The sequence below is a fragment of the Schistocerca serialis genome, chromosome 3, assembly GCF_023864345.2.
Source record: "Schistocerca serialis cubense isolate TAMUIC-IGC-003099 chromosome 3, iqSchSeri2.2, whole genome shotgun sequence".
In the NCBI taxonomy this organism is placed as follows: domain Eukaryota; kingdom Metazoa; phylum Arthropoda; class Insecta; order Orthoptera; family Acrididae; genus Schistocerca; species Schistocerca serialis.
The window spans coordinates 613,502,423-613,524,396 of NC_064640.1; the positions used below are offsets into that span (position 1 = coordinate 613,502,423).

The following is a 21,974-nucleotide window of genomic DNA, read 5'->3' on the forward strand; positions in this document are numbered from 1 at the left end:
ATAAACTTGCTTGACAAATCTGTTCCACAAAAATCCCCTTTGTCCACATCCATACTTCTTCAAAATGTTCCCACACTAAATCCCACTACATAACTCGTTAAACAATTATCTTCATATTAATCTTGAACCACACTTGCACATCATTCATACTGCTAAAACACATTTATAACATTTTGCATACACAAAAAGACAAAATAACACTTTATGAAAATATTAGAACAGTTTATGAAAAACATTCTATTACTTTAGTGCACTCTAGTGGGCACAATCGAAACTAAATCACAGTCCCCTATCCAATTCTGTCCTCTATCGGCTGATACATAAACTACGTACGCGTCCAGTCTCGCGTCACCATCTGTCACTATCCATCTCTGAGACACATCTCCCACTTAACTGCCTCCAAGGCAGGATCGGTATACGGCGCTACACCTCAAGGTGGCACAGTGGAATTGCATTCAGGAGGATGACAGTTCAAATCTGTGTCCAGCCATGTGGATTTATGTTTTCCATGATTTAGGCAAGTTGCTCCAGGCAAATGCTGAGATGGTTCCTTTGAAAGGGCATGATCAATTTCCTTCCCCAGTCTTGACACAGTTTGAGTTTGTGCTTCTTCTTTAATGACCTCAATGTCAATGGGACATTAAACTCTAAATCTTCTTTCCTCCTTTCTTTTTGTCATTTTAATTTAGTAAACAGTTAATCTCTGTCTGATGGATTACTTCTTCTTAGTGTACTCATGATTCAGTTTATTTCCAATTTCAGATGTTGCTGCTCATTCCAGGCCGGAAGCTGGGTACCCATACGATGTCACTGTTACAAGACGAGAAAATGAAGGCTTTGGTTTTGTTATAATTTCATCAGTGAATAAAGCTGGTTCAACTATAGGTAAACCATTTGCAAATGATATAATAGTTATTTTGCTGCTTTCTGTCTTTTTCAGCTCATTAGTCCTCTAACTTCTGAGAGAAGCACCGTATGATATATTGCTCATATGGTGTAGTTGTTAATGACTCAGGACAGGTCTTCTACAGTTGGAGAAGTCTATTGTCTTTTATTAAACTTCATTCTTTTTGTGTGTTTACAAGGAATGAATTCAGGAACTACTGTACATGTTTTCTAAGCTAGTTTTCGTGAGATACAGATAGCAACATCAAACACTCAAAAACAGATAGCTGACTGGACACAAATAGCTGTTAACATTCCACATGCATTTTGTAAAGACCCTACTATGTGTGATCATACTCTTGGGGACAGGGAGAGTCCATGTATAAAACTGCTTTTCAGCCAGTCTTTGTGAATTATTTGGCATTTTACAGAGAAAGCACTGTTACTGGTCTGGGTATTCTGGATGGTTATTGCTCATTAGCACATTGTGAAATTGTTACTAAAAATTGCTCAGTCCCATCAGGCAGGTTGAGATATCAGTACAACTTGACTGTATTGTCAGCTTGTGAAATTAGGATGGCAGAAAGGCATCCAGAGAGATAAACTAAGAAATTCATTTCTGATAGTTTCAGTAATATCCATCTTCAGGAGGGTCAAAATGTGTTTAGATCAGCACTATACACTGTAAACAAGAGCCCTGGCCTTTGCTGACACTTCCTTGCACCACCTTAATTTTTTCCTGGTGTGCAGCCTTTGCTTATTTACCCTGGTAAAAATCATTTCCTGTGATTGTGGGACTCCCTGTGAAGATTCAATAGACATGATACAGGAAGTAAGCTGTTGCCTTTTCAAAGTTGGCATGCCAGCAGTCACTCATAATGACTTAAGGAAACCATGGAATAGCCAAAATAACAGTTCAGACCAGATATGGGATACCACTATAAGGCAAAGGTGAAAGTACTGTACACCAATACGTTATGTATTCAAATAAATGACCTGTAACTATCTGTAGTAACAACTTCTAATTATAATATTATTTTTACTTCTCTAAGACTTTGTTGTACCAATTTGCATCATGATCAGTTTTTTTAAGGAGGATATAGCAGTTCTTTCTGTCTAATGGATTACATACTGTTACATGCATCTTCATTTTTAATTTTTGAGTACACCTTACAAGTGACACATACTCATTTGCATCCTTCAGTTTCAGTCTTTATGCCCTCACCTTTACAGTGTTCCATTTTTCTCCACTGCACTCACTGATTTTCCCCTAAGACCAATCCATATTAATATATCATGTCATGGTGTACTACAGTAGGGTTATAGTAAGGGGAAAGTGACCACGGATGTCTTAACACTTTGACTTTCAAGAGGGATTAGTTGGATTTGGATTATATGAGGTCTGTTCAGAAAATTCCAGAACATTTGCTGTGTTTAATGTGTAACTGCCAGAAGTTTAATTGTTGCATGTCTATTAGTTATTGTTCAGTGCTGTGTTGAGTAGAAAGTTGTCGCACAGTTTGTGAATTTTGAGATGGCAGAGTTAGAGAAGCGACATGTCTGCATTAAATTTTACGTGAAACTCAATAAGAACTTTACAGAGACACAACAAATGATGCAGAAAGCCTACAGTGATGAGTGTTTAAGCCGACTCAGTGTTAGGAATGGTTAACACAGTTTAAAAATTGCTGGATGGACGTTAAAGATTACCCTCGTTCAGGACGCCCTTCGACGTGTACTGATGATGCCCATGTCAGGAACGTCAACGAAATTGTGTGTGCCAGTCAAAGACTGTCTGTCCAGGAGATTGCAGAAGAAAGTAACACATCAGTTGGATCAGATCATGAAATTCTGACATAGCATCTTGGAATGCATGTATTTGCTACCAAGTTCGTCCCACAGCTCATGATTCAAGACCAGAAATACTGTCTCCTCACAATTTGTGAAGAGCTTTTGGATCATGCAAATGAGAACGAAATGTTCCTTAAGAAAATCATAACTGTTGATGAGACTTGTGTCTACTGTTATGACGTTGAGACCAAGCTTCAGTCTTCACAGTGGGTCAGAAAAGGTTCTTCAAGAGCAAAAAAAGCTCATCAGGTCAGGTCAAATGTCAAAGCTATGTTGATAATTTTCTTTGACTGAGAGGGATTAGTTCATTGTGAATTTGTGCCACAGGGACAAACTGTTAATCGATGGTATTATTTGGGATGTGTTGCGACGCCTGCGAGAAAACGTCAGAAGGAAACGGCTTGAAATGTGGCGAGACAGTTCATGGCTCTTGCATCATGATAATGCACCCACACATTCATCCCTGTTGGTGCATGTCTATTGCACGAAAAACGAAATCACTGTGCTGCCTCAGTCTCTGTACTCTCCAGACCTAGCCCCTGCGGATTTTTTTTTTATTTGCAAAAGTTGAAAAGCCCATTGAAAAGATGACAATTTGCAACAATAGTCTTGGTAAAAGAAAATTTTCAGCCAGTGAAATGGAAACGGTGTTGTGGAGAAGAGTATTTTAAGGAGACCATGCACAATAAGTAAAAGGAAGGCATAGAAAAATTGTGTGGACAAAATTCCAGAATTTTTTGAACAGACCTTATGTGTTGGGTGTTCATTGCTCAGAATCTGTTGTGATGGTCATCTTCTTGCAATTAGATGTATCTGTTGGAAGGAAAATCTCTAGCTTGTGTCCCAAGTTTGTGACACTACAGTCAGAATGCTGCCCTCCCACCTCTCCAGCCTTACAGGGTGCATAGCTGTATTTGTTACTGATGGAAATCATAGCTTAGTGGTTCACCTCACCACAGATTTGCAAGCAGTTTGCTGCACTGGCCTCTGAAGAGGCCCAGAATAATTGTGAATCACTGAGTGACAGAAAGTTCTGTAATCAAAACTGCATTCTGAAATCAGTTCATTATTTATATGTTAACTGAGGATTTGCTCCTTTTTAGTTTTTTTTAAATTTTTATTAATGGAATAAACCATAGCTAAAGCATTCTTTAAAAAAAATCTGCATTTTATTATACTTTGTGTCATAATGTTTCACTTTTATTTGCTGTTGTCACAGACCTAAAATTTCACTTGTCAGTGTGTGCTCTTAAATCTCCTTTATGGGTATAACTATGGACTATATGTTAGTTGATCTAAACTAGAGGGAAACTGCATTGTGAATATTGTTTCCAGGTTTGGAATGAATTGGTTGAAATTCATGCACAGTGGAAAGCTGCTTTGTTTTCCATTGAACAGCTGAAAGCTGCTACAAGTGCGTGTATCATAATGCCATTGCCTATGGAAGAATGTGTGGTCCCTATAGGAGCACTGACGCTGAGACCCCAGACTCACTGTTAGATAGACATGGGTGTACACCAATTTGATAACAGAGTGAGCATGTGCACACGCCGACTGTCCTACGCACTCAGTAATGCTGGAAACAGAGAAGTTGAGTGTAGTGCATTTCCTTACAGCAAAATGTACAGGGAACAGAAATTCTATAAAGAATGGCACAAGCACACAGAGAGCACTGAATGTTTATTGCAGTTCCAACACTCAATCAGACCCCTGGGGAAATGGCTGCCACCGTAACTTGCTGCTCTTCAATAATGAGAACACCCATGTGCCAGACAGGGGTATCAGTAATGCTGTCTGGCATTGCAGATTGCGTCATTGTTCAGCGACAGCCGTCATTCCTTGAATCGCTTGTGCCGTGCCTTGACCTTCGAAATAGATGTGTTGCTTTGTGTATGCTTGTGTCATTCTTTGATGAAAATCCATTCCATGCACACCTTCTGCTATCTCTTCTTTTGAAGCCTCCATTTCTCGTTTCCAACATGACTGAGCACAGCAGCATTCGACGTGTGCACCCACGTCCATCTAGGAGGTAGCTTGGGGCTTTAGCAGTCTTATAGTGACCATATCTGCTTCCTCCGGATGCTGTTTCCTCTTAAGAAGAGACAAGTGTTCAGTTTGCCTGTCCCACTTGACTGTAAATGGCGTATCAGACTCTATATATAGGTGAAATGGTGCAATCAGAGACTCTGAGCTAAAACTCTCATCCCCCTTAACCAAAAAGCATGTGAAGTTCTGTCTGAAACTTTAATACATTTTTTATTATCAGAAAGCTATCTAGATCCTGTGCGTGAAATGCGTACAATGGTTTTTAAGAAAAGGCAACTCTGCATTCAGTGAAGGTAAACATTGTTGTAGAGGGGTCCAAAAACTTGTCTTGGACATTAAGAAATGCCCCAAATAATCTAAATATCAAGATGATAGTGGTAAGTTTTTGAAGTATTTGCAAAACTGCTGGAGCTTAAAGGGCTATTAACAACTAGTGTGGCTTGCATAATACTTGGCACTAAGAGTTACTTAAAGGCTGAAGCAGATAGTAGCAAAGTCTTCAAAAAGAAATTTGAACATTTACTGAAAGTGATGCGAGTTTATTCTTTTGTATCAGCAAACAAGAATCTTAAATCATCTGAGATATAAAATGCAAAGTTTTTTGAACACGAACAATCACGAATGGGATAAAAATTGTACTTGGATCTTTCTATTGGCCATCTTACTGAGCTGCAAAAATAACAGAAACTTAAAGATGTTTCCAAGTCATGTTATAATAGTTAGAGAAGGTTTTAATCACTCCATTATTGATTTAGAAAATTAGTTCATAAATAACAGATAAGTGAGAACTTCCCATGACATAATTATAAAAGATTTCTGAGAAAATAATGTAGAACAAGTGGTCTGGCTTCTTACCTATGATAGAAATATTCTAAACTTTCTGGCTACAGAGAGATGCAATGTCTTTGAGGATGTTCAACTATTGACTCAGATCAGCCATCATACCAATATTCTCTGTGCCTTAGAGAGACAAAACCACGGTGATATTGTGTTCTTAGACTCCTGACAAGCGTGTGGTACAGTACTACATAATTTTTTCCCCCCAAAAAAGACAAAATACGTTGCCATTGCATAACTATGCAGATTTGTGACTAGACTGAAAATTTTGTAACATTCAGGACAGTACATTATCCTAAATGGTGAGTCATCAATAGACACTGAAGTTACATCTGTTGTGCTTCAGGGGAGTGTAATAGGAACTATAGCTGTTCACGTTACATGCTAATGCAGCAGATCATATTAGTTGCAGCCTCAGGGTTTTTACAGATGCTGCTGTTTATGAGGAAATTCTATTATGTGAAAACTGCAGTAAAATCAATTTAGAACCTGACAAAGTATCAGGCTGGTTCAAGGTCTACAAACTAGCTCTTAGTATAGGGATATGTAAAGTTGCACACTTCACAAAATGTAAAAGTGTGGTATCATTTGGCTACAGGATTAGTGAGTCTCAACTAGTCATTCATGCCATAGAAATATTTGGGAGTAGCAATGTATAGATATATGTAGTGCAGTGGACACATAGGTACATTGTAGGTAAAGCAAATAGAAGACCATGACTCGTCGGTAGGTCACTGAGAAAATTCAGTTTGTCTACAAAAGTGGTTGCATGGAGAAAGTTGTACAGCCCATACTTAAATATGGTTCAAGTATATGGGTTCCATATCATGTTGTTCTGAAAAGGGGTCATCGAGCAAATGCAAAGGAGGGCGGTGTAAATGGTCACAAGTTTGTTTCACTGTTGAGAGAGAGAGAGAGAGAGAGAGAGAGAGAGAGTGTGAGTGAGAGAGAGTGTGTGTGTAAAACAGAAATGGTGAAAAATTTGAAATTTCTGACTCTCAAGTGGATATATTATAAGATCCTGCATAGAAAACTTCAAGAACTGTCTTTCAGGGCAGATGGTAATATTATGCTTCAGCTCCCTATGTAACTACCTCACAAAGCAAGCTGTTTAAGCTGGAGTTACTACTCACTGGCTACTGGGTACCCAAGAGAAAGATGGGGGCAGGGTTGGGGGAAAATGCTAATGTGTGAGCAATGAGAGAGAGACGAGCATCCATGCGCAAAGGTGGGCAAATGGCTTGCGTGCAGTTGGTCAATACCTTGCACATATCAGAGCCAGCTAGTCAGTTGACCACAACTTTTATTAAGTATGTGGTGTTTGACATTTCTGATCTCAGACCATGTATTGTCACAGGAGACAGAATACTTGTCAGTGCTGGACTGTGAAGTTAGGAGCAGTCTGCAGTTCTTATAATTTTCATGAGAGAAAAATCTATTAACAATAAAACGTTGACTCATAGACTTTGTGTCCAATACATTTCTGTGTAGCTCGAGAAATTCTTCTAAATCTACATCATGATACCGTCTCAAAAAATTCATGTTGTACTTTAGCAGGGTGCAGTGTTTTAGATAAATTACTTGTAATTACATTTCTCAGGGTAAAATATATGTCCTGTATGTTTTTCAGTCAAATCTTACACCAGTCTTTGTGCAAAATAGTAGCAAGCTCAGGTAAAGGTAACGGAGATGGATACCTATCACACTCTCCCCTATCCAAAGTAGATCACAAAGACTCAATAATACTGAGATCTGGTGACTGTGGTGACTAGGGGAGATGTGACAATTCATCCCTGTGCTCACAAAACCAGTCCTGGACAATGTGAGCAGTGTGAACACGGGCCATGTCATCTTGGAACACAGCATCACCACTGGGGAGCAAACACTGTACCATGGGATGGATCTGATCACCCAAAGGTCCCATAATCCTTAGCAGCAACATGACCTTGTAAAGTAACCAAGGAATACCACATTACGGCTGCCCTGATCATCGCTGAACCACCGCTGTTTTTCATTCTTGGGATGTAAACATGACCAGAAGTTTGAAATAATGTGAAGCAAGACTCATCTGACCAAGTGACTTTCTTCCATTGCTCCATAGTCCAAGTTATGGCTTTGACACCAGGTTTTCTGTTTATGGGCATTTGCATCACTGATGAGTGGTTTTGGAATTCCAGCTCACTTTGCAGTTCACTGATTCTGGAGCTCCTTTCGTGTTTTTGTTAATGACAGGGTTTGCAAGTGCGACATTCAGTTCTGCAGTGACTTTTGCAGCCATTGTACTCTTGTTTTTCATCACAATCCTTTTCAATGTCTGCCCACCACAATCTCTCAAAATACACTTTCATCTGCAATGTGATTTAGCGGATCATGTTTTTCAGCTTTCCATGTACTCGATATAAATCTTCAATACAATGCCTCTTTGAAACACGTAACACTTCATCTCCCTTGGTTACGGAAGCACTCACCATAAGAGCACCAACAGTTTACCCACTTCCATATGCTCTGAGTTCCAACATAATGCACTCACAACTATACAGAACACTCTTCTGACCATGACTGACACTTGCAACCTATTGAGGACATTGCACAGGTGCTGTTCATGGTTAACTACAACGTTGGGACCAGCGGGTGTGGCTATCATTGGCATGTATGTTCAAGCGCACATTTCTTGTGATGTTTCCATATTTTTGTCTACCCCCTGTATAGAGAAACAGAAAACAGTGTGTTAAATAATTTCAATTAATTTTCTAAACTATGGAGATCCTAAATCTTTGTCTGTCAAGTCTGACAAAGTTGCACCATGTCCTAATAAACCATGGACTGTGTGTCCTGAGGCAACTATAGCAATGAAAGAATTGTGAAAGAGTTGTGTTTCCTATATGTAGCTGCTGTCTAAATACACACATTTTGTCATACAATGCATTAGTTTATTGAACATGTTAATGAATGGTTGACCCTTCACTTGAAGTGTCCTGTTGAATTGTCATATTTAAGTTATTTAAATGTCTCATAATACCAATGGGAGAGGCTGTGTGCTTGTGACAGGACAAGGTGTGTATGCTTTGCGGTAGGCCCACTTGACAGATACACAATGAATGAAATGCTTACAAAGTGAACGCAGAGTTATATGGCATCCTGATCCGTGGAGCAGACAAGGCTAATTTAGTCTATGAAATCTCTCGTTAATTTGGATTCTGTAAGTGTCCAAACTATCTAGGGCATCTACACTGCAGATAATTTTATACTATGCAGTGCTCCATTTTCTGCCTGCAGAAGCAAGAAAGTTTGTCATTCTGATGTACACTAGAGTATGTGGAAATTTAAGGGTGTGAGGCTGCAGATGGAACAGTTAATGATGTGTCCATGAGATCCACTGTCACACAGTTCACTGTCCTCACTGTTGAGGCATAGGAAAATATGCGAGTAGGAAGAATAATTGGTTAAGATTGTGAGAAATAAACAGTGCTCACTTAAGCCAATGATGCAAGCATAGTATTTCGCCTTCTAACAGTTGAAATAATATAAAGTTTATCTCACATCTGCAGATAGGGTGTGGGTTCAGGACCCGCCAATGTAAATTGCTTGTAATATCTAGATGCTGTATTTTAACTGAGTGTCATTTTGTGACTAGAAGGCAGCAAACTGATTTCCAAAGGGAAATGTAGTATAAGTCATATGGCCACCTCAGCTTATTAGTAAGTGATCAATCGACCATATATTCCTCGTATGGTAAGTTTGTCAGTGTGGCCATTTTCTGTAGCAATCGTATAAATATTAGTTTTATAAATTACATGTTTTTTCTTGCTGTATCAGTAATATACAGGGTGATTCCTATTAACATTTAAAAACCTTTAAAGTAATGTAGATGACACTGAGACAATATAAGACACATGAGGCCACAGATGTAGGGGAAATATCCCAAAAATTGATGAGAAATATCAAACATGTGATGTCACCAGATAATGTACCTCAGTGCACCAGCAAGTGTTGGATCCATCGGTATGTCGCACCTTATCATCTCGACACTAGTCTAGTATTAATGCCATTGTGGCTCCAGCCCCACATGCACAACTTCAGCGGATGGGGCTCAGGGTTTGAGTTTTGTGTCTGACAGGCAGTATTTTTTTCCATTCAGCTACATAGTTGTGTGTTTACATTGAGGTAAGATTTATTATTTTATTCACTGGTCTCACGGTCTTCACTGATTTATTGCAAAAACCTGCCATATTGCATCACAAGTAAGTGAGTGTAAGCTTCCTAATTGCGTCTTTACTAGTAAATGACCTATGTTTTCTTTACAAAATAATGTCTATAAACAAAAAAAGAAGGGACAAAAGAAAAGACACATAAAATAATAACAGTTTTTCCTTGATTACAGTAAGGGCAATTATTTTGGAACTTTTGTGTTTACAACAGAACACAATTGCAAAAGTGTTCAAAATTTGCACCATTTGCTCGAATGCAAGTATTGCTTCGCTGAATCATCCCTTCATGTCCAAGCCTAATCGCTCCGCTTGTGGCAAGGTATGTCGCTTGATGACATGTATTCAGCATTTCTCGTCCACTTTTGGGGTATTTCTCAACATTTTCACTCCCGTGTGTCTTGTATTAAATTACTTGTCTCAGTGTCATCTATGTCACTTTGGGGATCTTTAAATGTTAATAAGAATCACCCTGTATAACTGTCAGACATGTTCTGCCTTTTATATTAAGGCCATTTTCAATGGATTTTTCTGGTATAGTATACAGTTTTGTTTACACATGTTGCTTTTACATTTAAAACAGTTCATTCAATAATTTTTATGTATATAAAATCTTTCTTACAGTTACTTTTGGATTGACATGAGAGTATCAGTATTTTCTCTCATGTGTTCATAAGATAACAGATGCATTTTCACTTCGGATAAAAAAATATTTACATGCTTGCGTCAACATTTTCCAATTTCTTGTTTTTCACCTTTGTTTTGCATGCATTATATGACGTGAAACTTTTACTGATGATCTGGCATTACTTCCGACTGGTAACCCAAGAACCATTACAATTTCTTCTGAATGGACCTTTTCTTAACTTGTCTCGTTTGTTTACAGGTTTGTCACCAACCTAACAATTTGTTTTTATTGATGTAAAAATTATCGGATGACTGTTTCAAATCTAGAAGTAACATGGGTAAAAACAAAAATGTCTGTTATTACAGAAAAGTCAAGATGTCTTTAACATGAAAAAAACACATCTTAAAATTAAATATTACTCTTGCAGCAAGAAAAAGGTGTTTGCTGTAGAAAGAAAAATCCTCAAAATAGTGTTGAGCCTCTCTAAATTTTTTTCTTCATATTTTTATTTGTGATTGCATTAACAGTTTGAATCTGTGAGCTTTCAGGAAATGGCTTGGCACATTTTACTTACATTGCTAACAAAAACTTAACATTAAATAAATTGCTCACATTATATGAAATGAATGATAATTCCTAACAGGAATCACATATGAATTTCTCCATTTTCAAGTTTAAACCATATTTATAACACCCAGATTGTGACTGCAGAAGCTAATTGCTAGTGATACGCACCCAGCTGCTAAAATTCCATCATTTTCTGGCACCTTTATAAATTTTTGTCAAGTTTGTTCTATTATTATGCTTACTGTTATGTTGTAACTGTCTTGTAGTCTAACATGTGGTAAAAGTGTTGTATTTACAGAAGTGTGTTTTCTTTAAAGGTCGAATCATTGAAGGCAGTCCAGCAGAGAGGTGTGGACAACTACACGTTGGTGATCGTATTCTGGCTGTGAATCATATTGATATAATGAATATGCATCATGGAGACATTGTAAATCTGATAAAGGATTCTGGTTATACTGTCACTTTAACTATTGGACCACCAGTTGGTGAGCAACTTTTGTGTGTTACTGTTTTGCAAGTACTGACAGAAAAGTAGAATTTTATGATATCAAGTTTGTCTTGAATTTTTTAGGAAGAAATTAAATATTTGTGGGATGCTCATTAGGGCACATGTTGGTGACGTAGTTTCCTGAAACTTCATTTACTTGTTACACTGCCATTTAGTCTATTACTAAGCAAAACAGTTTTAGTGGTGTCCATTTGTGCTGTACACTGATTATGATGAGACATATTTATAATTCAGCTCATGACGTGATACCCAAAATATCTGAGAATTTCACTGTAAAAATCATAAAACTATACTTACGTCACAATGTTCTCTGTCTCTTTCAGAGTAGTCACTTGGGGCATGTACGATTCCAGTGTTTTTCCCATTTTTGGAAGCACTCCTGGAAATCTGCAGGGTGAAGGGTGTTCAGGACCCATTGCCATTCCACTTGTTGTCTTCATTTGAGTCAAAATGTCATCCTTACAAAACGATTTTCATCTTTGGGAACAGGTAGAAGTTGCACAGAGCTGGGTTTTGTGAGTAGGGAGGGTGCGGGACTGTTGCCATGCTGTTTTCAGCCAGGAATTCCTTCACAATAAGTGAGGTGTGCACAGGTACCTTGTCATGGGCACCAACCAGTCTTCCTTCTTTCACAACTCTGGGTATTTGCTCAGAACATTTTCCCTCAGTCACATCAAAACCTTGCAGTAAAACTACTTGCTGACAGTCTGACCAGATGTAACAAACACCATATGCACTATTCCCCGAATGTGAAACAAGATTATCAGCATTGACTTCGTGCTGCAGCGAACTTGTCGAGCTTTTTTTGGCCCTAGAGAAGATGATGATTTCCATTGTAATGATTGCTGCTTCATTTCAGGGTCATAACCAAAAGATTTATCACTTGTTATTACTGTAGATAAGAATTTTTGACACTCTTGAACTCTTTGCTGTAGATCAGTGCACGTCTGAAGCTGAAGTGGCATTGGTCGATGCTGGAAAGGCGAGGGACAAACTTCACTGCTATTCATCTCATGTTCAGTTCATCTGCTAGAATTCATTGACATGTACCGTACAACAGCCTGAGTTCGTACAAACATCATTAGTTGTCTGCCTTCAGTCTTTGTGAAGCATGTCACACACTTATGGTCAACCAGATTGATTGTCATCTTTCACGGATTTTTGGCCTTCCTTGAAGAGCTTGAACCACTCAGAAGTTCTTGCATAACTCAATGCACTTTCACCAAATGCCTCTGGCAGCATGTGGTGGGTTTCAGCTGCAGCTCTCTTCACCTTCAAATAGAATTTGATGCAAATGTGTTGCTCTTTCACATTATCAATTTCACAAACCTGACTTGCACCATTACAACTCTTGACTGTGTGCACCAAAGATGACACAACTTTGTGCCACAGTAGCTTGGATGTGTATCTCGAGACATCTAGCAGTGGAACATCATACTGCTACTAGTTTTACCGGTCAATGAAATCCTCAGACATTTTGAGTAGCACCTCATGTATTTGCCACATGGTATCACCAGACTTGCCTTACAGGTAATATTTGTGTCAAAGACATTAAACCACATCAACAAATGTGCACTTTACACTACATTTTCTGTGTGTTTGCTTCTTCGTGTGTTAGAGATGGGGGGGGGGGGGAATTTATTGCCCCATCTATTTCTCAAATTGTTAATCTTCAGATGTGTATTGCAAATGCTTTCAATGCACAGTTGTAAATGATGTGAGGGTGCTATAGTACATATGTCATTGTGCTGTAAAATTTCATACCTTATACAATGCTTTAATGCCATCCAAGAAACATACCTGCCAGGTGGAGTGATTCATTATATCTACAACACTAAATCTGTGTTAAGAGGATCCAATAAACCGGAGTCAAAGCTGCAATCTTAATGATTGGACAGCCTAGAAATTGAGTAGAAAACATAATTTGCAACTTTGTGCTAATTTCTTCCATACAGTGGCAAATGTCACAATGATTTCTCTGAAAATAAGATGGCTGATTTCCTGCCCTATCCAAACTAGTGCTCTGTCTGCATACACTAACTGGACCAGAAAGACCATGTGTCAGTGGGAGAATAACAGGCTGAAGTTTGAGAGCAACCAGTTATACTTTCTAACTCCGTCCATGCTGTTATAAATTTGACACCATCACATACCTGTAGGCCATGCTTAAACTGTTGTAATTTGTATGTGACTGACACATCACGGGGTGCTGTGTGCAACGCTAAAATGTGTGTTAAACAGGACTCGGTGATCTTGATGATTACTTTCTTCTTTTCCTGTCCCTGTAGATGGATGCAGTGATCAAAGCATAAGGTGGAAGTAGGTGACTTAATTAAGGAACACACATTGTCCAGAGTGGTCATATACTTTTGTGTCCCGTAACAGTTAGTCCCTCCTCTCATGAACCATGGACCTTGCCATTGGTGGGGAGGCTTGCGTGCCTCAACGATACAGATAGCCGTACCGTAGGTGCAACCACAATGGAGGGGTATCTGTTGAAAGGCCAGACACACGTGTGGTTCCTGAAGAGGGGCAGCAGCCTTTTCAGTAGTTGCAGGGGAAACAGCCTGGATGATTGACTGATCTGGCCTTGTAACATCAACCAAAATGGCCTTGCTGTGCTGGTATTGCAAGTGGCTGAAAGCAATGGGAAACCGCAGCCGTAATTTTTCCCGAGGGCATGCAGCTTTACTGTATGGTTAAATGATGATGGTATCCTCTTGGACAAAATATTCTGGAGGTAAAGTAGCCCCCCCCCCCCCTGCCCAATCAGATCTCCAGGTGAGGACTGCTCAGGAGGACGTGGTTATCAGGAGAAAGAAAACTGGTGTTCTAGGGATCGGAATGTGGAATGTCAGAGCCCTTCATCAGGCAGGTAGGTTAGAAAATTTAAAAAGGGATATGGATAGGTTAAAGCTAGATGCAGTGGGGATTAGTGAAGTTCAGTGGCAGGAGGAACAAGACTTTTGATCAGGTGAATACAGGGTTATAAATACGAACTCAAATATGGGTAATGCAGGAGTAGGTTTAATAATGAACAAAAAAAAAAAAAAATATAGGAGCATAGGTAAGCTACTATGTTCAACATAGTGAACGCATTATTGAAGCAAAGGTAGACATGGAGCCCACGCCTACCACAGTAGTACAAGTTTATATGCCAACTAGCTCTGCAGATGACGAAGAGATTGAAGAAATGTATGATGAGATAAAAGAAATTATTCAGATATTGAAGGGAGATGAAAATTTAATAGTCATGCAGGACTGGAATTTGATAGTAGGAAAAGGAAGAGAAGGAAAATTAGTAGGTGAATAAGGAATGGAGTAAGGAATGAAAGATGAAGCTGCCTGATAGAATTTTGCACAGAGCATAACTTAATCATAGCTAACACTTTGTTCAAGAATCATGGAAGAAGGTTATATATGTGGAAGAGGCCTGGAGGCGCTGGAAGGTTTCAGGTAGATTATATAATGGTAAGACAAAGATTTAGGTACCAGGTTTTAAATTGTAAGACATTTCCAGGGGCAGATGTCGACTCTGACCACAATCTGTTGGTTATGAACTGTAAATTAAAACTGAAGAAACTGCAAAAAGGAGGGAATTTAAGGAGATGGGACCTGGATAAACTGAAAGAACCAGAGGTTGTAGAGAGTTTAAAAGAGAGCATTAGGGAACAATTGACAATAATGGGGGAAAGAAATACAGTAGAAGAAGAATGGGTAGCTTTGAGAGATGAAATAATGGAGGCAGCAGAGGATGAAATAGGTAAAAAAAAATCCTTGGGTAAAAGAAGAGATATTGAATTTAATTGATGAAAGGAGAAAATATATAAATGCAGAAATGAAGCAGGCAAAAAGGAATACAAACATCTCAAAAATGAGATTGACAGGAAGTGCAAAATCGCTAAGCAGGGATGCATACAGGACAAATGTAACAATGTAGAGGCGTATATCACTAGGGGTCAGATAGTTACTGTCTACAGGAAAATTAAGTAGACCTTCGGAGGAAAGAGAACCACTTGTATGAATATCAAGAGCTCAGATGGGAAACAAGTTCTAAGCAAAGAAGGGAAGGCAGAAAGGTGGAAGGAATATATAGAGGGTCTATACAAGGGTGATGTAGTTGAGGGCAATATTATGGAAATGGAAGAAGATGTAGATGAAGATGAAATGGGAGATATGATACTGCATGAAGATTTTGACAAAGCACTGAAAGTCCTAAGTCAAAACAAGGCCCCGGTAGTAGACAGTATTCCATTAGAACTACTGATATCCTTGGGAGAGCCAGCCCTGACAAAACTCTACCATCTGGTGAGCAATACGTATGAGACAGGCAAAATACCCTCAGACTTCAAAAAGAATACAATAATTCCAATCCCAAAGAAAGCAAGTGTTGACAGGTGTGAAAATGACCAAATGATCAGTTAATTAGTCATGGCTGCAAAATCGTGACACAAATTTTTTATAGACAAATGGAAAAACTGGTAGAAGCCGATCTCGGGGAAGATCAGTTTGGATTTCGTAGAAATGTTGGAACACGTGAGGCAATACTGACCCTACAACTTCTTTTAGAAGATGGATTAAGGAAAGACAAACCTTCGTTTCTGGCATTTGTAGACTTAGAGAAAGCTTTTGACAAATGTTGACTGGAATACTCTCTCTCAAATTCTGAAGGTGATAGGGGACAAATACAGGGAGCGAAAGGCTATTTACAATTTGTACAGAAACCAGATGGTGGTTATAAGAGTCGAGGGGCATGAAAGGGAGGCAGTGGTTGAGAAGGGAGTGAGACAGGGTTGTAGCCTGTCTCCGTTGTTATTCAATCTGTATATTGAGCAAGCAGTAAAGGAAACAAAAGAAAAATTTGGAGTAGGAATTAAAATCCATGGATAAGAAATAAAAACTTTGAGGTTTGCCAGTGACATTGTAATTCTGTCAGAGACAGCAAAGGGCCTGGAAGAGCAGTTGAACAGAATGGACAGTGTCTTGAAAGGAGGATATAAGATGAACACCAACAAAAGCAAAACAAATATAATTGAATGTAGTCGAATTAAATCAGATGATGCTGAGGGAATTAGATTGGGAAGCGACACTTAAAGTAGTAGATGAGTTTTGCTATTTGGGGAACAAAATAGCTGATGATGGTCGAAGTAGAGAGGATATAAAATGTAGACTGGAAATGGCAAGGAAAGTGTTTCTGAAGAAGAGGAATTTGTTAACATCGAGTATAGATTTAAATGTCAGGAAGTCTTATGTGAAAGTATTTGTATGGAGTGTAGCCATGTATGGAAGTGAAACATGGGCGATAAATAGTTGAGACAAGAAGAGAACAGAAGCTTTCGAAATGTGGTGTGACAGAAGAATGCTGAAGATTAGATAGGTAGATCACGTGACTAATGAGGAGGTACTGAATAGAATTGGGGAGAAGAGGAATTTGTTTGGCACAACTTGACTAGAAGAAGTGATCGGTTGGTAGTACATGTTCTGAGGCATCAGGGGATCACCAATTTAGTATTGGAGGGCGGTGTGGAGGGTAAAACTCATAGAGGGAGACCAAGAGATGACTACATTAAACAGATTCAGCAGGATGTAGGGTGCAGTAGTTACTTGGAAATGAAGAAGCTTGCACAGGGTAGAGTGGCATGGAGAGCTGCATCAAACCAGTCTGGACTGAAGACCACAACAACAGTGACAACAGTTTGTCATCACAGTTGCATGTCAGTTACAAGATAACTGGTTTAAGTCAATATGACCATCTTCAGATGTGTAATTGTCACTCAGTTTTACTGTAACAGATCACTTTGTAATGATAACAGGTCTCTTGATAGTCAAATAGACGGAGTCTAGTTATCTTATAATTAATGTGCAAATTAACTAGTTTTAGATAGTTGGCATTCTGATGGAGTGCAGGTATAGCTAACTATGAAATAAGTAATTTAGGATGTCGTATTATGTTGTTTATTTGAAGCAGCAAATTTCACTGGAACTGGTGAAAAAAATGATGAAATAAACAAATCACCCAAATATTACCATATTATATACTTGAACAAAGAATTATCATTTCTGATCATACAGTTAGCTCTTATTGTTCTATTGTTCAACCTAAAAATGATTTTAGTGCCGACAGACTCTTGGGGGCACACTGAAAAATATTAAGTCTGTATTTGCACACACTTGGAAGCTGTTTCTTGGTATTGAGTTATGATATAATGGCAGTTGTTCAAAAAACAAGTTTACTGCAATTGCATTGTAGTACAACATGAGTGATTGAATGTTATACTTTCCCTTTGTTCATTGTGAGTGATCATTATTATTTGTGCTTAATGTTTCATAACAACAGTCTAATATTTTGGCTATTAAACTTCAGATTCTCCTCATACTGTGTGCCTGTTATCCCCCAGCGCACAGATGTCACTGTGTACTGCAACACCAGTGTCTGTCTCTGTAGGAAGAGTTGCCTAACTGCAGTCCTGTCCACAAACTCTTATTAAAATTATCTGCCTTATGAATTTAGTTCCAGTAAAATCAATAAGAAAATATAAGGGTGTTGTTACAGAAAACTGCATAATTTTTCTGTAATACACAACATTTCCATGACATCAAATTACTACATAATTTTCAACCTCGAAAACAATGGGTCGCCTAATACGTCATACTGAAATATTCAGACATCACAGTAAGTTATAAACAATTGTAATGAATTATTTAAACCTACAGAAGTTTTTCATCTGTATTAATGTACTATATCTTTATTTTATCACTGTATCAGTTACACCCATTTTGCTATAATCATAAGCAAATTTTCATAAAAATTTAGTAGATTTTCTCCTCACACAAGCAATCAGTAATTCACTTCATATGACAGTTGTTCTCTTTGTAAGATATCTGACAGTGCTATAATTGCATCTGTTTAGCAAATCAGTCTTTTAATATAATTATTTCCTTGTGCCATATTATTATTTTTCTGGTTCACCCCTTTGTATAATGCATTTTAACTTTCAACAGCTTTGCCTTGCTCTCTTCTAGCAGTTGCATTACAAAAAATATAAATAAATAAAATCATATATTTTTTCAACTACAATGCAGGGTATATTAGTTTCTTAGTACATGCAAAGAGGCAGTTGGTTGATTTTATGATTTCCACTGTGGAGTCTGCTCTGCTGGCTTAACACATTTTCGGAGAGTATGACCTTTCCACAGATTCATATGACCCTCAATAATGCTCTTGACTGCCTCAGTTCATCATACATCCTCAATATATGTAAGAAATTTTCCTTTACATCCTTTACATGAGTTTTGGAAAACATATGAAGTATCTGCAAGAAGAATGTTCTCCATTTTCAGTACATTAATACCGAGAAACTATTTTTATCATCATTCATACTCCATAGATAACCACATTCTGTGGTTTAAAAGTGCAGAAGTCACAAGTGTGTTTCATTATGTCTGCTATATGGGCGTAAAATCAAAGATATGTTAAGTGACACCATGGAAACAACATTACAACATGATCTGCAGATGGTTTATAAATTAGTAATTCCTGAAACTAATACCCACTAAATAAAAGTAACGCTATTACATTCATACAAGTATGGTCTATTTCAGTCAACAGACTCCGGTAAAACTAATTGCCTTTCTTTGATATATTCGGTAACTGAATTTGCCCTATGTAAAACACTTAAGTGAAATGGTCTGAGGTGTCCGCCAAAATCAGTGTTCGCAAAGGCCTCCACTATTTTGTGAGTACTTGTACGGCGAACATGAGGATCTAAGCTATTGCAGTACGTCTTCCTTTCCTGTGATGCAGTTTTACTCTCCAACTGTATCTCTTTTCAGATTTGGTCTCTAGGACAGAATATCTATTGACAATCTAGCTTGCTCACTAGACATTGATAACACCATTTTCCACATTTTTATTTCAAACAATCTATCTCAGTTAACTCATGTTTGGTCCCCACATCTAGGTTTGATCTCCACCTTTTCAAAACTTCTTTACATTACTGCAGGCTGTGTGAGGAAGGTTGCCCAATATCCAATGGGGTAGCAAATCCATGTGGGGTTTTTCAGGTTCATTTGGCACAATGAGAAGATCAGTTACAGCTGATGGCTGTGAAGCTTCACCACTCTCTTCAGGAAAACCTGAATTCTTCAGTTCATATCATTACAACCCTAAAAACTTCCCCTCCTTGGCCATGCCGTGGAAGGAAAGCAAAACCAAGCAAACTGCAGAAACCTACTCATTCTTATTTCCCAGTTTGCACTCGGACTGATGTAGGATCCTTTCTATGTACTAAGCTGATATTATTTGTGGAGAGTATTGAAAATGTATTTAGAGACCTCTCTTTACTCAGTTCTCTCTTAATTAAAACAGAAAATCCTGTCCGTCCCAAATATGACCCTCTTCTAAAATAAACTTGGTGATGTACCTGATATCATAATGCCTCATAAGGACTTGGTGAAGGATTTAATTTTTTAATGGCGCATAACACTACAGACAGATGAGGACTTAAATAATAACTTAGAGAAGTGAGGGGGTTCACTTCGTACTTGTGTATATCGAGGTCCACCAGACAGTGAGGTTGACACTGGAGAATTCTTCTGTATTTTTGAGGGGATTTTGCTTTCTGAAAAATGAAGCCATATTTCCCATCTCTGAAGTGGTGCTTTGAATGCCAATATTTCAGTCGTGGTGTATGAACAACCCAATTTTTCAAGATTGTTGTTGGTCAGTTCATGAAAACTCACAACCTGTATGTGAAAATTGCAAAGACAGTGGCCAGGTCATTGACAAATGCCGAATACTTACTCTCCCCATTCCCTCAAGTTAATTGGCCCATGTAGAGACAAGCTCCTCCCCCTTGTGATTTCTGCAGCACGATGTTGAGGGACTGCAGCTCCCCACACCCAGCTTGAGAAGTAGCATCCTCCTCCAGCATCTACCAGTGACCTCTCACCAGAAATCTGCAGACCAGTTAATCAGTGCCAGCCAATGGATGAAGGAGCCATGGGCTGTGGGTCCCAGGGCTGCCTACACCTCTACAGCTCCTAGCCCTGCAACAAAGAAGTCCTCCTAAGAGTCATGACCCTCTAAAGTAGTTAAGAAGAAAAGGAAGAATTCTTGGGAGAAGGCTTCTCTAGTGGCCCCAAAGGTGTCAGCTTTCTTCATGCCATTGGGCTCTAAAAATATATTGATCAATGTTATTTAACAACCCAATAGTGCCAGACAGTGATCTTGGGATGTGACCTGTCAAGTTGGTCCATCCACGCGTAGCCAGGGTGCTCTTAACTTGAAAATTCAGTGGAATTGCGATGGATATTAGTGACTTCCACCAGAATTGATGTTGTCCTGTTTTTGATCTGTGTTGCTCTCCAAGCAACACATTCACAGATGAACATCCTCCAACTCTTCAAGGTTATTGTGAATTTTTCTGGAATCTTACTGGCACAGAGAGAGTATCTGGAGGTGTCTGTACATTGTTTCACATAGATGTCCGTGAGTGGATTCCTGTCCATACCACATGGGAAGCAGTGCAAACAATCCCAGTGATCACAGTTCCAACATTTTTTCAACCCCAAGTAGGGCACTTCCATATCTTGAGACAGTTACCTGCCGTAATCTGAAGACAATCCACCCCTTCCCCCCTCCCCCCCACGTCTTTCTGCTACTACTTGGGGATTTCAGTGCACGCAACCATTTGTGGGGGGAGTACTGTATCATCTTATAGAGACCTTCCAGTTGGCCAACTTCTTTCTGGTTTTGAACTGTTTCTTCTCAATGATAATATCCCTATCCACTTAAGTGCTGCTCACGGCATCTTTTTGGTTTTGTGATTTCTTCCCCCAATCTTGTGGCCTCACTACAATGGTTGCTATATTATGATCTTTGTTACAGTGATCACCTTCCGGTGATCGTGTCACTTCCTTGACACCACCTGATGGGCTAATTGCCATGTTGAGCTCTGTGAAGGGCCTACTGGCAGTTACATCTCTGCTATCACCTTTGATTCCCCTCCATCAGATGGCACCACTGAAACTACATTTCCCCTCTCTATGTGCCCCCTCCACTAGCTGCCAGTACAACGGTGACCAAAGACATTGCAACAGCTATTCAGGACTGTTGAAGGGCCATGCAGTGGCTCAACTGACATCCTTCACAGACCGCCCTCATCAATGTTATTGGCTCCTTGAAAAGGCTCACTACCTAAATAAATGCAAGGAAAGGAATAGTGGGAGTACTATGTGTCCTCTTTGAGAACATATACCTCTTTATCATAGGTGTGGGGTAAGCTCCATAACCTACTGGGTTGCCAAAGATCAGTATCTCCTCCTTCATGCTGATATTTTTACCAGTACATTGGTTCTTGCTGAACACCTCATGATTGTTGGAACACACAAAAGCTAATTTCATCCCCCTATCCTCCAAACCATGAATTATATAATGAACATTTCA

General features: G+C 38.9%; 1 protein-coding gene across 2 annotated transcripts in view; it reads left to right on the forward strand.

The window, feature by feature from the left end:
* The window catches only part of LOC126470494 (membrane-associated guanylate kinase, WW and PDZ domain-containing protein 1), a 407,605-nt gene that overhangs the window by 344,368 nt on the left and 41,263 nt on the right, over positions 1-21,974 (forward strand). For both annotated transcript variants that reach the window (XM_050098366.1, XM_050098367.1), the window contains exons 12-13: positions 763-885; positions 11,337-11,504. In XM_050098366.1, coding sequence (XP_049954323.1) covers positions 763-885; positions 11,337-11,504 — 291 coding nt within the window. The remainder of the gene's footprint in view (positions 1-762; positions 886-11,336; positions 11,505-21,974) is intronic.